Raw genomic sequence first — 16,999 nt, forward strand, 5'->3', positions numbered from 1 at the left:
GCCGCGGAGAGGGCAGGGCAGGGCAGGGCAGGGCAGGGCAGGGCAGGGCGGCCGGGGCGGGCGCCTCTCCCCGGCGAGCAGCGGGAGGGGGTAGGGCGGCAGCCCCGGTTGACGTCCCAGTCGGCAGCCCGCAGGAGCGGGAAGGCCTCGTGTGAGGGGCCCCTGGCAAGGACGGGCCCCGGGGGCGCCGCGGTGGGTGGGTGCGCTGCTCCTGCGGGCACCGGGGCAGGGCGGAGGGGAGCCCTCAGGGGCTGCCGGCGGGACTGGGAGGTGTTGCGGCCGGCGAGGGAGGCGCCCGGCAGCGCTGGATGCCTCGCAGTGCCCAGAAACCTCTCCTGCTGCCCAAGTGCAAAGACGCAGGGACTGATGTTGGGGAAATTCCCTAAGTATTGCATCAATCAGTCTTTATGGTACGAAAGTTTATTAACTTTGTTGATGTATATACATTAGTTCACTGCAATGGGATGAGGTAGTGGAATTTTACTGGAGATTTTGATGTTTTCACGCTTAAGTAAAACAAACCAAAGGACAGCCCAGCCCTGGAAATAAGGGCTTTGCTTCTTGGAGGCTTAGAGCTGTCCATGAAGGATAAAGGACACCCCGGACAACCCCTGAAACCCCCTCAGCATTGTCTGGCGACCCCAGTACCATCTGGAGATCAGTAGCTCGAGTGAGACTGACTGCAGGGACATCTGGAACGATAAACAAGCAGCAAGAATGATGCAGAAATACAGTTGCTTTGCAAAGTTTTACTATGACTAGTAATTGGTACCATGGGTGTTAGTGATTAGTCAAACCATGTTGCACCTGAGCATTTGAAGGGTATAAGAACCCCTTGTAAAACCACATTCAGGGTGCCACAGTTTGACTGGGTCACCTCATGAGCATGGATTTAAGTACTTACCTGTGTAATTCTGTACTTTGTTTCCTGACCTCTTTCCTTAGTTGGCACAGGCCAGTTGCAAATTTTCATTACCACTGAGCGGTTGTACAGAGCAAGCCATGGTTTCTTTGCTCTCCAGAGCAAGACTCAAGGCCCACTCAGCAAACTGTAGCTGTGATCGCAATAAATTTAAATATTTCTTCTGGAGGCTGGCCAGGGCTACAAGGCTGGGGCGAAGGATGTTGAGGGGCAGACCATGAGCAAGACCAGATGCAGTGATCCCTCCAAAGGGGAAGACCCTTTCGGAGTTCTGTGCCATCTGTGCAGCCATTCTGGCACCCCAGCCTCCAGTCTGACTCAGCAGGAGGGGATCACAGAGGTACCCAGAGGCAGCAGTGGGCCAGCGCCCACTCTGACGTGCAGTAGAAGCAGGAAAAAGTTTGTCTCCACCTGACTCAAACCATGAGGACACAGCTTGACCGAGGTGGAAGAGGACACCAAGAAGACTTTTTTATGGGCCTTCACATGCACCAGGTCTCCTGAGTCACAGGGAGAACATTGACTGTGTACAGCAACAGGCCCAGCTTGTGGAGCAACAACCCCAGCTTGTGGAGCAACAACCCCATCATCTTTCTCCAGAGGAGGCAGAGGAATGGCTTGACAGCAATGGAGTAGAATTGGTTGGCAAGGGCAAACTTAATACAATTCCCAAGTGAATCTGATCAGCTAGGTCAACACACTACTGAACTCGCCCAAGCACTTCCCTCACATAGTGGAGGTCAGAGGCAAACCCCCGCAGTTTCCCTGGGCGGTAGCTGTCGTCTCTTGCCATGAAATGTCTTTGCTACAAGGCAAAGAAGGGACTGGCACTATGTACTACGGGAAGCAAATTGTGAAACAGCTGTCCAAGATGCTCCAACCTGGGATCACCTAGGTCTGGTCAGGAGGGATCACATTGCCTGGCACAGAGCTAGGTCACTGAGATCACCTTCACAAGGATCTTGGAGCCTGCACCCAGGAGCAGCATTGGGCACCAGTTCTGTAGGGTGCAGAGGTGTCAATGCTTGGGCAGAAGAGTGTGACAGGCCCCACTCTGCACAACAGGAGGGGCACATTATTGGCTGCAAACATTATTGGAATTGCACTTCTTCTGGGCCTGGCATCAGGGCACAGGCATTCATCAAGTTAATTAATACAGTTTTCTCACAGTCCAGCAGGTGACCTGCTATAACCTTGGCAACTCGAAGGAAACAGGCTGGGGAAAAGCAGGGTCATTATAACTAGAGAGAGCTGAGTTCAGTGAGCGGAGCGCGGTGTATGTTCTGCAGGAACATGACACAAGGGCCTCCCTTCTGAAGGAGGAGGCACAAGGCTCAAGGGAAAGCTCATCCTACCGTCCGTGGTGTCTAGCAGCACTCACCTTGCAGTGCTCCAGAGGACTCCTGGGCACTACTGACACTTGTGCTCATTACAGACGAGAGGTGTACAGTAGTTGTACGGTTTCATCTTTGCCTAGTTTTGCTCCTCCTATAAGTCTGGAATCCCTTTTTCCACTCAGTGTTTTCTGGGTATTATTCTAACACTAGCATATCTCGCGCTGAAATTGACAGGAAGCCATATACATTTCATTGTTGTCTCCGATTTCAGATCCTATGGAATCAAAATACCTTCTTCATGCTGTGTTGTTTACCCCACATGGATCTGAAATCCTGCCCTATCTCCAACTCCACCCCTCCCAAATACTGTTCAGCTGGCTCCATCTGATAACATTAGGAAATTTTCCACGAGTCGTTGCTATTTGATAGTTTCTGCTAGTTCCTGCTGCTGCGACTCAGCAATCCTTGTCTGCATCCGTTTACATCTGCCATTCTTCCCAGTGTTGCACAAGAACTTACATGCTAGAGCTGAATTCCCTTACCCAAACACAGTGTTGCTGCTCCTCTGTTCACACTCCTCCCCGCCCTCCCCGCTCTCCAGTAAAACTAAGAACTTCAGCAGAAGGCCTGCTTGCATAAGCAGGGAGTTTCTCAGTGGCCTGAAATGCAAAAGAGTGAACTCCCGACTGTCACACAGCTTCTCTCTGTTGTTAGCATACAGCTTGAAGGGCCTTCCTTTATTATTGGATGGATGCAATTTTTGCTACTGAGGCCAGTCATCCCTGCTCTGTCCTTTCACAAGCTCAAAGAGGTCTCTTTCCTCACTGCTTCTGCAGAAACGATCTTCCAGAACCGCTCTAATAATTTGCAACTTTTTTTTTCCTGATTTCCAGCACAGCGTTCCTGTTGATTTGCTCTGTGCAGTGCCGTCTGTAGGCTCACGCAGCTTCTCTATGTTACTTGAGGGGAAGACAGGAGACACATTCCTCCTTGGGCTGCATTTGCTGACTGGTCCAAGGGCCGTTAGTTTTTCTTCATCCACCAGACTTTTCATTCCCCGGGTACTGCAGTCTGTACATGAGATGTTTAAAGTGCAAAAATTAATACGGTGGGAAAATAACGGAAGATCGGCAAGGAGGATTGTAAACACACTCAAGCTACTTGCAGCTGGGGTGTATAAAAACCCCACATATATCATACTAATCGCTGTTTAGTCTTGTGTGCTTGACAAGTAGAACACCTGTGCCTAGGTACCATAGGCTTGTGATAGACTTAGAGGTACCTTATCGAACACGCTTGAGATTCCCGCCCTGCTGTGGGAGAGATCAGGATGCAGTGGTAAATTCCGCCTGCGTGAATCCCTGATAAACAGGCAAGAACAGTGGGTTCAGGGATCCTCTGGCAGGGACTGGGCTCCGCGGTGCCTGCGTCCCCACTGTGCCTCTGCCCAGGCGCTGCTTCGGGGATCCCCTGCCTGGGGAGTCAGTGAAAATAAATGTACTCCTTGCATTTAACCTGTGGTTTTGTGGTTGTTCCTGCATCCTGCCTGTGCCGACTCACACACTCCAATTCTACTAGAGTAAGCTCTGTTAAGTCCTTTCTAAAATAAAGCAGGCTGGCACAACACACGTCTCATAAAGTCATTTGTTTGGATGCTTGCTCTGGGACTCCCTATCGCAGACAGGCAGATCACAGAATCACAGAATGGCTCGGGTTGGAAGGGACCTTAACGATCATCTAGTTCCAACCCCCTGCCCTGATACTGCTGGAGGGGAACTCCCAGAACATGGGTTCTTTTCTTTTTAAAACCAGGGAAGAATTAAAGGTGAATAGGCCCTCCCGGTCAAGCCACCAGAGAGAGATCTGCCACAGAGAGAAGCGACTGCTACCGACCGTCCCTGGAGCAGAGCTGAGACAGGAGTAACGTGGTGCACAGCAGTAATGCACTCGGTGAAGGACCACAACAGCTTACAGTGGAAGGGACTGGGCTAGAGGGGACCCCTGCAGAGCGCAGCCAGGCACGTTCACATCAGGAAGGCCGTGACTCCAGAGTCTGAGCTGTTATCTTTTGGCAATTCCGTTCTCACTGAGCAAGCAGCGTGCTCACACCCGCCGTGCTCGTGGGTAAGGAGATGACACCGGAGTTTACTTGTGAAAAGGAAGACAAGATCGATTATAGCACAGGAAGAAAATAGGAGTGCAGAGATCAGAGTGCAGAAGAGGGAAAGCCTGCCTAGAGGACTGGGGTAGGGAGTTTGGGAAACTGAGGCGATGAGAGATGCCGTGATACAGGCCTGGGCAAGGACGCACGGGCGTCCAAACGGGATACAAATCTCTCACGTTAACTGTAGCCCCAACAGCATTAATAACTTGTGACTGTGAGCTGCAGCCCTACTTCCTTGCGCTGTAATGTGTCCTCAATTGTACGTTACTGTTGCTGGGTTTGTTTTCTAATGTTTCAAGGAGTTAAATAAATTCACAGAAGCGCCAGAGCTGGCACAAAGGAAACAGCAGATCACAGCTGGGACCAGGAGAAGCAGAGGCTCCTTTCGGTGGCAATGAGACATTTACTGCCTTGCTCGTCTCAACGAGCATTTGAAGCTGACTTGCACCAGCACTGCCACCAAAAGCAGAGCACCAATCCCCTTCTCTCCCTCCTGCTTACGGTGCCCACACACTTACATGGTTTTGTAGCAAGGACCAAAGAACTCAACCATGTTAAAACACTTCAAGCCTTGCTTGTCACGGGTTTTGCCTAAACCCGTTCATTCCGACGGCAAGCAGGTCCCCTCCTTTCTGAACCAGAATAAACCCAAAATGTTCTGGGAAATACAAAGTTGCAAGGAATCAATATTCATTCAGAGTCAAAACAATCTCTTCGTGTTTGGTATCTCTAACGTTAAGTGCAGACAGCACAGGTGCTGCTGAAATCCCCAGAGCTTGCCACAGCAGCACCGGGGCCATGCGTACCACGCCGAGCATGAACGTGTAACTTGATAGAGATGAAATAAGAGGAGCATTAATGAATGCTCCTTTTTAGCCAATTCTTGAGAAAGCATTTTAGTATCACTCATTCATCTTATTTCTACCAGTCTAAAGTATAACAGAACTTGCCTGTGGATTTTTAATTGACTCTTAATAAAATGATCCCAACTTAATTTTCTCATTTTCTGTCAGTTACCATTTGTAACTATTTAGCAGAATGACCCGCCAAATCAATTAAAAACCACCTTATCTTTTCTGTAAGAAGGTAGGTCCCCCCAGAAGAAATACTATCCCTGCCAACTGCCACCTAAGACAAGGCAGCGCTCCTCTGGGCAAGCTGTTACTGGCTGTCACTTGTCTCCTTTCCTAGAGGAAGCTCCAGCAATCCATGGAAGCCGGCCAAGCCAGATCCCTCCCCAGCACCAGACTGCATCCTGACTCATCCCTCACCTACTTCCTTCCCTATACTCATAAATCTTAAAAGACATTCAGGGAAGAGCAACAGCTCTTATCACACCCTTACCCCCTTCAAGCTCATGTAGGCATAGAGAAAAAAACTGGGGGAATGTTCCTGTGGGGAGCCAGGAGAACTGAAGGGCTCAAGGGCACCAGCTGTAAACTTTAGGGGAGAGGGAGGAGAACAGGTTTTGCACCTGGCAGGGCCAGACAAAGGCGAGGTGGTTTCATTTAAGCCTCCCCCATTCTCTGCCGTAACCATTCTTGACAAGACATGCTCAGACTTAACTGGAAATTGAATTTCCCTCAAATAATTCACTGCAGCCAAGATGCAGAATTCGTGAAATAGTGTCAGAAGGCTTTATCGGGATCATAACATTCAAAGGTCTTGCATGAACAAAGACAGCCAGAAAACAACAGGCAAGTGAAAACAGAGAAGTGTTGTCTCTGCTGAGGGCCCCACCAGAAGTACAGAAGTCAGCCTAGAAGGTCTCTCCTTGTAACGGCATTCAGTTTTTTTACTATCCACGGGAACATGACAGGGCAGCCACAGCCTTGGGGAATTTAGGCATGCACAACAACAAACATGTTGTTTTCCTATAAAATCCATACACTGGAAGACAGTGATTTAAAAAATGGGAGCAACATGCCATGATTATTGAGAAGCTCAACATGAGCCAGCAATGACACAGAAATCCAACCATACCCTGGGCTGCATCCCCATCAGCGTGGGCAGCAGGGCGAGGGGGGGATTCTGCCCCTCTGCTCCGCTCTCTGAGACCCCACCTGGAGCGCTGTGTCCAGCTCTGGAGCCCTCAGCACAGGAAGGACATGTGGACAGGAGGAGGCCACAAAGATGATCCAGGGGCTGGAGCCCCTCTGCTGTGAGGACAGGCTGAGAGAGCTGGGGGGGTTCAGCCTGGAGAAGAGAAGGCTCTGGGGAGACCTTCCAGCCCCTTCCAGTCCCTAAAGGGGCTCCAGGAAAGCTGGGGAGGGACTCTGGATCAGGGAGGGGAGCCATGGGATGAGGGGGAAGCGGTTTAAACTGAAAGAGGGGAGATTTAGATTGGATATTAGGAAGAAATTCTTGGCTGTGAGGGTGGTGAGCCCCTGGCCCAGGTTGCCCAGAGAAGCTGTGGCTGCCCCATCCCTGGGGGGGTTCAAGGCCAGGTTGGACGGGGCTTGGAGCAACGTGGTCTGGTGGGAGGTGTCCCTGCCCAGGGCAGGGGGTGGCACTGGACGACCTTTAAGGTCCCTTCCAACCCAAACCATTCTGTGATTCAACGATTATGAACTCGCACCTACGTTTTCTCAGGTATCTTCAAGAATCCTTTTTTAGGAAGTCAACCTGATAGTGTTCCTTTACTGGAGAACAAAATGTTTCTTCCGTATGTGTGAAAGCAAGAAGCTGGAAATGTCACATCTTCACTGCAAGACAAGTCGCGGCAGCACTTGGAAGGAAAACTGAGCCTACTCAATGAGATGAAACAGACACAGACAGAAAAACTCGTAACTTCAGACCTTTGCCCTTTTGTGGCCTTCCTCCCCACTAGTGACAGGCCATTAGCAAGATAATATAAACAAAAGAAACCAGGATGTGGATCAAACTGTATGGTTTTGATGGTGTAACATCTATCACCTAGCAGAGATGGTGCTTCCTTTTTGTAGATGATAAAGAAGTGGAGTTCAAAAACTGAAACACACTGTCAGTATCTGAAATGGAGAAGACATTATTTCTAGAATTAGCTGATAGAACCATGCAACACTGGTATCGTTCACCAGAAATATGAATACAAGTTGAGAGCGCAGTATTAAAAACCCCAGTAGAGCTCAGGATGCCGCATCACCAGACGACAACGCCTGTAAGGCGCCTGTGTACAACCACCGAGGAAAAGCCACTCTCCACTTCCTAAGGCAGCTCTAGACTGAAGAACGTCACAGGACCCGTCTCCCTACCTGGCAGACAGAAATGACATCTGCCTCTTTATCTCGTCCGGCGTTACATTCAGCCTATGGAAAGGGCGGTAATTTAAGCAACAGCAGCAGCCGACTCAACAGGATCTACAGAACACTTAAGAGATGCATCTGTAAACGCCTGCCCTGCGCCTGGTGGCGGTAACTCACACACGGGCAGGAACTCTTCTTTGGGAAGAGCTGAATACCTTCAAGGAACTCAAAGCTTCACACGACTGTTCCATTGGATTACACAGTTACAACTGTCACAAAATTCAAGCTTAATATGCAAATTTGTTTATACGAGTGCTAGGATCAATTTTTTTAATAGGAAAGCTGAACACTGAAGAACTTTAAAACACAACTTAAACACAGCGGGATTGTATAATTTTGTATCACTTTATAGAGTTCTTTGGTGGCAAGTTTGCAGCAGAGCTTATATGAACAGTATACAAAAAATTACAAATATACAAACTCGTTCAGAGTTATAGTTTTAAAATTATCCACAATGTAGGAGCTTGGCAGAAGGAAGATGCTACGCTCCAAAGGGGGAGGCGCGGCTCTGCCACTGTAGGTTTTGTTTTGTTCGTCCATCACACTACAAGGACACACGGTACCTCCAAACAACCTGCACTTGGAACTGCTGCTCTAACGGCGAGTTAGAAGTGAACCCATTCCCCCGTTCATGCCAGACCCGGGAGAGACGTGCCGTGAGTTACATCAGAGAAGACGGACACTTGCAATAAGCCTTCGTTCACGCGACAATTTATCCAGCAGTCTTAGGCAAACTTTTGCCAAGTTTTAATCTTTTACACAGAAAAGCTTCACGCATGCCAGGCAGAAACTCTTTTTTTTCCTTATTTCTGGAAAACTTCTGTCGTCCCAGAGTCTTCTTCATTATAAAAAGAATTAATTCACAAACTCCGTGAGGTTGTTCACTGGGAATCTGTGACCATGGCTTCCTATTGAGCAGGAGTTACCAGCGTTGACCCCAAGAGGCAACAACAGAAAAGAAAGAAAACAACTTGAAGAAAGTTTCAAGTACAATCAAACTTGAGTATCGGTTAAGCGTAAAAAGAAAGAGAAAAATGTGACCGGGGAGTTAAAGTGAAATCTTATCCAGCTTCAGGTTACAATAGGTGCAAAACATGCAACGGGCAATGGGGGGAAGAAGCTCAGATCTGCAGTCGGAGCCGAACCATTTGCAGCATTTCTAAAAAGAGTAATGTCATTATTCTCCGAGAACCTCAGGTTTTCATGAGAGGAAGGTCTAGCGAATGATGTAAAAGAATAAACGCAAACTTCTCAGAGAAGTTTTTCCTGTGTACGTAGGTAAAAAGATCACACTGAACTGTTACCCCAGCTAAACAGATTTCCACCTGTCAACTAAACCACTGCAAGTGGAAAGCAAAAAGTCTGTGTTTAAACGCCTTCAGGTTTGCAAGGGCATTGCGACTATTCCAAAACTACTATTAAAAAAAAAATATCTGTAAGATTGCATTATTTGCCACATACTACCTTAAATACCATATTTATCAAGAGCTGCATCTACATCATAAAGCAGCGCCTTGGAAATAAATCCCATTTTTAATTTTAAAATTTTCTTCTGGTTTCTGTGAGCACGTAGGAGTATTACCTTTCAAACTTCTTACGAAAACCGAGTCGTCCCCTGAGGACGCAAGGCAACTTCAGGTCCTTGCACAGCGTAGACTTCCGTCCGCGTGTGCTCATGGATGGAAGTGGCTGTCAGGATCAGACATGATGCAACTGTCTCAGGAACATACAGATCTGTTACCTTCAAACGGGCCTCAGGTGGCCTAAGGAGTCACCACAAAATCCTCTCCTACCTTTTAAGCTTGCAGATTCTTGCTCTGGTGGAATCTATTTCTCTTTGCTGTTCCCCATGTAGAAAGTTCTTTACTTGTCTCATGACCCAGCTAATTTATCACCACATTAAGCATCAGTCTTGCCTTTTATCATCTCCATTTTCCCGACTGTACTCACAACATTTTAAGTTGTAGGAAGCAATCGATGACATCAGAACTACTTTTTAAAAGATCTGGTACATTTTTAGGACTACACAAAGCAAAAGCGTGCACACTGCCTTTGTGTCACCACCCCTCTGGCCTGTGGCGTATGTACACTTTCTCCATCTCATTTCATTCCTGCATTCTCATCTAATTTCTCTCAAAGTAAGTATTTTAAATGCTTAAATTCTTTAATTTTGTCATATTTGAAGTTCTGGTTATCTACTGGAAACACAGCTGCTTGACCCAAAACTGAAGACTCAAAACCTCAATGCATTTACTATTCTTGCTGACCTGTTTTCTTTCTCTAGCACTGAAGTGGACAGATTGCTTTGGGGGATGCTCAAAGAACCCAGTACCGTACTGGTACCTCTCTAGGCACATCACCTGCAACAGCCAGCGCATCTTTATTAAGTTTGCAGTTAATCTCTTTCCCTGTTTTGAGATCCTGAAGATTCAAGTACGTTCAAACATGACACAAGCTCGACATCAAAAGGTAGATTTTTTTTTTTTTTTTCTAAAGAGACAAGAAACACTCTGGAACACACTTCAGGTGTCTGACCCTGTTGCAGTATTTAACCTTTTGACCCTGTCTCACTTCCATTTTTAAAAGCTAGTGAGAAGAGATTCATGCACCACGTTCCCTTCATTACAAGAAGTTTATAGTTTAGAGAAAGGAAATTACAGGGAAAGATATGCAATAAACTACACTTCTCCTGCTTGGTGTATGACTTTTAATCTAACTTTTATTTTAAGGATGCCCAAGTAACAGTGTAGTATGAAGATGCCATTTTTGACTAGTTTTGGTCATAACAGTTCTCCAGATATTGTTTTAGATAGCGTTCTTCATTCCTGCACCCAGCCAACAGACACAGAAGAACAGGAAACAGACCTTGAAACATTAGATTGCTCCTCTGGTGAATCTTCCAGCTAGGTTTTATTAATTATCCAAAAAGCTAACTAGGGAACCCAAAATGTGCACTGATAATTTCATGTCACACAACTCTTGGCAGTCCGGCACCGCTCTTCAAACGCTTGCGTTGTACCATACATTCTCAGAAGCATCTTCTTCCTTTAAAGGGAAAAGTAACTAGGACTTTCTCATCTCTAAGTCGCAAGTGCTTTCTGCCTGTACTAATTATAATGCTTTCAAGTCTGAAAAAAGCACAGAGAATATTATAAAATAAAATGCAATACTTTACTTTTCTGTATCTATATTGTTTCCGTCTGATAAGTTATCTACAAATGCATAAAACTTAGGCAACATTGTCCAATGCAGTCAGAATGGTCCCAAATTCAATTACAAGTAAACCACGTTAAAGATTTACTGTAAAGTAAACAAATGGGTGAAAAAACTGTAATTTATTGAAACTCATAACTCAAAAAATATAAGATGCTGTAGTGTACAATATGTTACACAAAGCACCCTAGGGTGCACATTCAAGTCAAGTAATAACTCCATCGCCCCCCAAACCCTGGTACCCTAGTACTTCTTCCATATACAATCATGCACATTTACCCCTCGAGAGGAAGCCCCCAGCATTCTGATGTGTTAAATAGCACCAAAATCAGCATAGTCCATTGAAAAAAACTGGGGAGCTAAATTAACTTGGCCAATACTTTTGACAGCTATTATACATTCATGGAATTAAACAGTCTAACCTAACCTAAACAGTGTGTACTGTAACAATTATTGTTCTAATTTGAAGTTCTCCCCATGTAGCAGTAGTGGAGGCGATCTGCTCTAAGCAAAACTACTTACGTACTTCCTACACAAAGCTCATCTGCCTTTTTTGTGGGAAATAAGTCTATGAGGGGCGTGGAAAACTTGGATCTTTCAAGAACAACTACTGGTCTTAAGTAATGAAGCTGTTTTAAGGCAAGGTCTCCACAGTCTGTTAGTGCCTTGTCCAAGATCGCCCTCAAATTTTCTAAAGAAGGGGCGGATGACGATTCTGACAACAAGGGCTGGATTTCTGTTAGCTGCCTGTGATTATTCTGGGGTAAGATAACATTTTTATCATTTACAAAGTTTACTGGTATATCCCCTTGAGCATCTCCCTCTTTTTGCAAGGTCTTATCTACTGGCAACTGCTCAGGAGACTCCCATTCTACTACCTCATCAAAATCATCGTCGTCGTCGTCATCTTTTCCCTCACTTTCCTGAATAAATTTTAAAAATGAAGACTCAAATCCCATTGGTTTATATGTCTTTAGATCAAAAGGTTTGGACGCTGGAGGCTTCTGGATTTTGTCCTTTGTAGTACAAAGTACATTTCTTTTTGTGTTTTGATTAACTGCGCTATGTTGACATCCTTCTGGGTCTTTCTCTCTTGGCAACTCTAATTGTAAACTGGAGAAATAAGAGGTGTTCTCTCTTTCGCTATTTTCAGAAAAATCTTCAGTTTTACATGTAACTGTCTCCCTGATGTTATGCTCTTCAAAACAGGTGTTCTTTGAACTGTGGTTATATTTTAAAGTGCCTGAATACATAAAGGCACTCGCATCAAAACTCACACTACTTGATGGACATCTTTTTTGGTCTTCGTTGCTTACATCTTTAGGATCACAGTCAGTATTTGGAACAAGAGGTTTGTCACTTTCCTGCACGTTCTCAGGATTAGCTGATTTATCCTCTTTAGGTTTTACACCTTTTTTATCCAAGTCTGAAGCTGTGTCGGAGCAGGACTGTTTTTCGGTCATGATGCCACATTTAACACAAACAACAAGTTTCTGAATGCGTTGCTCTATGTACATATTGGTCATCTGATGCGTGCGTTTATAGTGCCTTACTATACTGCTTTCCAGTTTGACAACAGACAAACATCCCTGAACCATGCAAGGGTACTGGGTCTGGTTAGACTTCTCTTTGCACATTTGTAGGGCTTCCTCTTTTGTTTTGAAATTCATCAAATGCTTTTCTCTACTTCTGCTGATTCTTTTAGATTTTTCTTTTGACTGCTTCCCATTCTGCTTGCTTATGTCAAAACCGTCTTTCAAGTAACGTTGTTCGTTTTTATCTTTATCATCTTCCTCTTCTCTCTGATTTCCAAAGAGGCTATCATAATATTCGCTATGTCGGAAATACACATGTTGAGAGTAGTGACTGTAATTTGTGAAAATCCGATCACAGCCATTAAGGTCACAATGGATTTCAAAGTCTTTGTTTAATTTCTCTTCATTGGCATGTTCTTCTATTAGATGCTGTTTAAGCTTATTAAAGGTATAAAATACAGCAGGGCAATGGGGTTGGTTACAAGCAAATCTTGCCGATTCAGCTTCAGAAAGGAGTTTTTGATCCTCTATGTGTTCATTGTGGAAGTCACTACTATGCTTAGCAAGAGCTTTAGAACATAAAAAACGCTTACCACACTCTTTGTATTTGCATGCAAATATTTTTTTACATTTGACAAGTTCCCTTTTTGTTCTTGCTTTGTCTTTTTCTAAGCAGAGCTGTTCCTTGTTATACTGGTGAACAGTTCTATAATGGCGAATCAAACCTTTCTGGTTGGTAAATGCCGAGTTGCAACTTTTATGGATACAATGAAATGGTTTGTGGTACTTATGCAATATATAACACAGGTTTCCTTTAGCAACTGTTCTTTTGCTTCCTCTTCCCTGTCGTGCTTCCAGTTCTTCCCTATGGCTGTCCATGGAAGCTATGTTAGACGTTTTTCTTGTTACATTGTCTGCCTCTTCACTGGACTCCAAATCTGTCTCGGAGCTACAGTCTCCCTTTTTTGGATGACACAGCTGTTCAGAGTGGTCTGAACGTTCAACGAACTCAGCGTTGGTTGCACAGACAGACGTTGGAACAGTGCTATTTTTATGCACGTCGTCTGAACATAAACCTGCATGATCAAATTTTTCATTAGAACATACCTTGTGAGCTGCCCTCTCACAGCCAATTTGATGTTTGTTTCTATAGTGAATTCTCAGGTGTGTTTTTCTTGTAAACGATCTTTGGCAAATATGACACTTAAATGGCGAGTACCGATGCTGGAACATATTTAATTGAAGAACCATTTCCTTTGAATAGTTATGCTTTCTAACATAATGCATTAAGAGAGCTTCTCTGGTCACAAACTCACACGTACATCCTTGGCATTCACAGAAAAATGGTTTAGCTGCCAGTTGAGTAAGGTACTGGCTGGGTAAGTTGTCCTGTTGCTCTTGAAGCTGGAATTTTGAGGTAGTTTCATCTACTGACTGAGGGCACTTGGCATCCTTAGATGAATAGGGCTGTAAAGAGCCCAAAAAAGGCTTGTGTCTTGAGGAATTCTGAATGTTAGAATTTTTTAAGCTTAGGTGTTTCAAGCCTAACATTAGTTCCAACATGTTATCTTCAATATTTGATTCCTTAGTACTGTCATAAAAAGACGTTTCTGGGGAAGAAGGACAAGTTTCTTCCTTCAGGCCATTGCTTCCTTTAGCATCTATAGTACAATACAAGCTTTCGGGAGAGTCAGCATTTGTATCTGAATTATGACCCAGCTCTGCACTAATGTCTGTAGGGGATTTACTGTCCTGAGCATCACTGAAGAGATCGAGAAAGTCTTTAGTTTTCATCTCCGTATTTTTTTTACCTTTAAAGTTATACGGGTGGGCCCTGCGGAGGTGTTTTTGCATACTTCTGGAATTTTTGTGTATGGAACAGCAGCCTTCAAAACCACAGGAAAGTTTTTTTTCATCAAGGCAAACTGACACATTGGAACACTGTTGTTTCACATCTGCTGGGTGGAAGACTCCTTCCTGGGACACGAGAAAACCTGGAACTGACTGATTGTGAGCCATTGTTTCAATCAGCAGAGGAGACACCTGGCCTTGGTTTACGGCAGCATCTGCACTGTGGTCCCCACAATGAAGACTGCAATTACTTTCACTGTCTAGATCTTCACTGTCAGAGAGAGCTTCTTCCTTTATCTGTGGAATTTCCTGAGAGCCTGAGGGATCCAAGTTATCATTCAGACTGGAATTTTCAGATTGTTCGAGCAGCTGAGACTCTGGAAGATAACTGGATTTGTCCTTTGAAACCGACTGTTCAAGTTTTAGTGTTTGCTTCACTTCCCCATTTGACACTTCAATATTATGCACTGCAAGGTGATTCTGAAATTCAGTTTTCGAATAGTAAAACTTTTTGCAGCCAAAGAAGCTGCACGTGTACGATGCATCTCTGAAGTGCTGTGCCTCGTGATGGTAAAGTTGCCCTAAGTCACTGAAAACAATATTACAGCCATTTAGCTCACACTTATAACGAAGATCATCATGTGTTTGTTTGTGATTGAGAAGCTCATTAACTGACCCAAATCTAGCATAACAATCCATCGACACACACATGTACGGCTGAGGTCCACAGTGCACTCGTTCATGCTCCCGCAAATGGAAGGATGTCATGAAGTGTCGGCGACAGAAAGCACACTTCTCTCTCCTGTTTTTCATATCCAAGTAGTGTTTTGCATTCTCATCATTGTTTTGATGTTCAGCTTTCAGATGCACACTTAAGTATTTAAACTGTTTGAATACTCTAGAACAATCTGTTCCAGGACATGGATAGATGTCCCTGTCTTGTAGCTGGCAATTTTCCAGTTGGCTAAATGTGACATATTCTTGTGTGTCATCTTCAAAGTTTTCGGGCAGCTGTGGCTGATGTGACTTTTCCTGAAACGCTGGAGGTGGGCTGCTGGGTGCTGTTGTCTTTTGTGGTGATCTCTCTTTTTTCAGTATTATTTTCTTTTTAGGCCTGTGTGTTCTACTAGGTGGCATTTTAACATGTTCCATTACATGTGGTACAAAAAATTCCTTTCTCTTGAACTTTTTTGTACACACAGGACACGTATATACACCATCTTCCATATGCATCTTAGAATGATGCAGTATTCTAGCCTCTATACACTCCCTCTTGCAGAGTACACAAAAAAATTTGTATTGAAGCCATCTCTGATATCTTTCTGAAGAACCAATTGGCTTTTTCACTCTTGCTTTTTCCTTTGGGTGGTTTATTGTGTCTTTTCCATCATAGTATTTATGTTCTTTCGTCTCATCACAGTCACTAAAGAAAGTTTCTAACATGTCAGTTTCATTGACTGACATATTACAACTTGCATCATCCTCAGAATCAGAAGCTACTTTCCCTAACAGTTTAAGGCAATGTCGCTTTAAAGTCTTCCAGTCCCAAAATTCAGGATCAAATGGCCAATAGGCTTTTAAAGCTAACAGCAGCTCACAACGGAGTGAATTTGGAACCAGTGCATTTTCTTCATCAAATTTTTGATCTGGTTGCATATAGAGCTCTTCCAACACATTAAATCCACTCAAAGTTGGCTCAAGCAAAAATTCTGTGAGCTGACAAGCTCTTCTAACTTCAAGGTCTTCTGGTAAAAGGCATGCAATTGTTTTACATACTGATGTCTTCATTTCGTCGCTGCCGTTTGATCTGATCTGAAGGGCTCTCACACATAACAACACAGACACAGCAAGTCCTGCTTCTTCTGCCTATTTAAAAGAAGAACAAACAACAAACAGCCACAAACAAAAATTTTCTTTGATAAGTACATTCTCTCCAGAACTGTTCTATGAAAAAAAATGGTCAATGAGAGCATCCAATAGACTACAGCCCATTCAGAACGTATTCAGGCTAAGTGCTGAGTGCTAAGTGCCCGAGTCACTGAACATGTTCTAAAATGCTGTGGTTTCTGTTACGTGGGCGACCTCTTCTACTTTTCAAGTGGGGGGAGCCACTTCACATTTAGTGCACTCTGTGGTGGAGTTACATGAACTAGTACAGGCACTAGATGCTGCAAAACATCTTTGTAACTCCTCTCTCTCTTCATTGAGTGACTCTCATCATAACTAAGAAAGATGTCTTAAAAGAGAATGGTGTAAATCTTCCATGTACAATCCTCCCGCCGCAGTCACACAGGATATTAATTCAGGAAACGCAGTACTGTGTAATAAGGAAATTAATCTAAATTCACACACTGAAACAAAATAACCTTCAGCAGCATAAGCAGTACAGTAGCAGAAATGATTTTCGATGAAGATAACTGGCATTTCACCTCCAAATATTTTCTGAGAAGTCTATGCAACTTTGAGGTGCTGCTCCATAGCATCAACAGCACACCTACAAATATTATTCACATGCTCATTTTAAAAAATACCACGTTCTAAATTCTACATGGACAAAATTGAAAGTTACCTTCTTCTAAAAGCATACTTTTCAGTATAAAGAATCTGAATGCACGAAGTAACTATTTAGTCATTATTAGTAAAGGTAAGTAACAGTTAAGATGTTTATGAATAGTGTAGAGATGATGTTGCTA

At 44.4% G+C, this 16,999-nt stretch overlaps 1 protein-coding gene across 17 annotated transcripts in view; it reads right to left on the reverse strand.

Annotated features, from left to right (window-relative positions):
• Positions 1–11,027: 11,027 nt before the first annotated feature.
• The window catches only part of RLF (RLF zinc finger), a 58,466-nt gene continuing 52,494 nt past the window's right edge, over positions 11,028–16,999 (reverse strand). For all 17 annotated transcript variants that reach the window (XM_074562603.1, XM_074562616.1, XM_074562606.1 and 14 more), the window contains one exon: positions 11,028–16,172. In XM_074562603.1, coding sequence (XP_074418704.1) covers positions 11,439–16,172 — 4,734 coding nt within the window. In that variant the 3' untranslated portion in view covers positions 11,028–11,438. The remainder of the gene's footprint in view (positions 16,173–16,999) is intronic.

Source organism: Larus michahellis, chromosome 19 (assembly GCF_964199755.1).
Source record: "Larus michahellis chromosome 19, bLarMic1.1, whole genome shotgun sequence".
Taxonomy (NCBI): Eukaryota; Metazoa; Chordata; class Aves; order Charadriiformes; family Laridae; genus Larus; species Larus michahellis.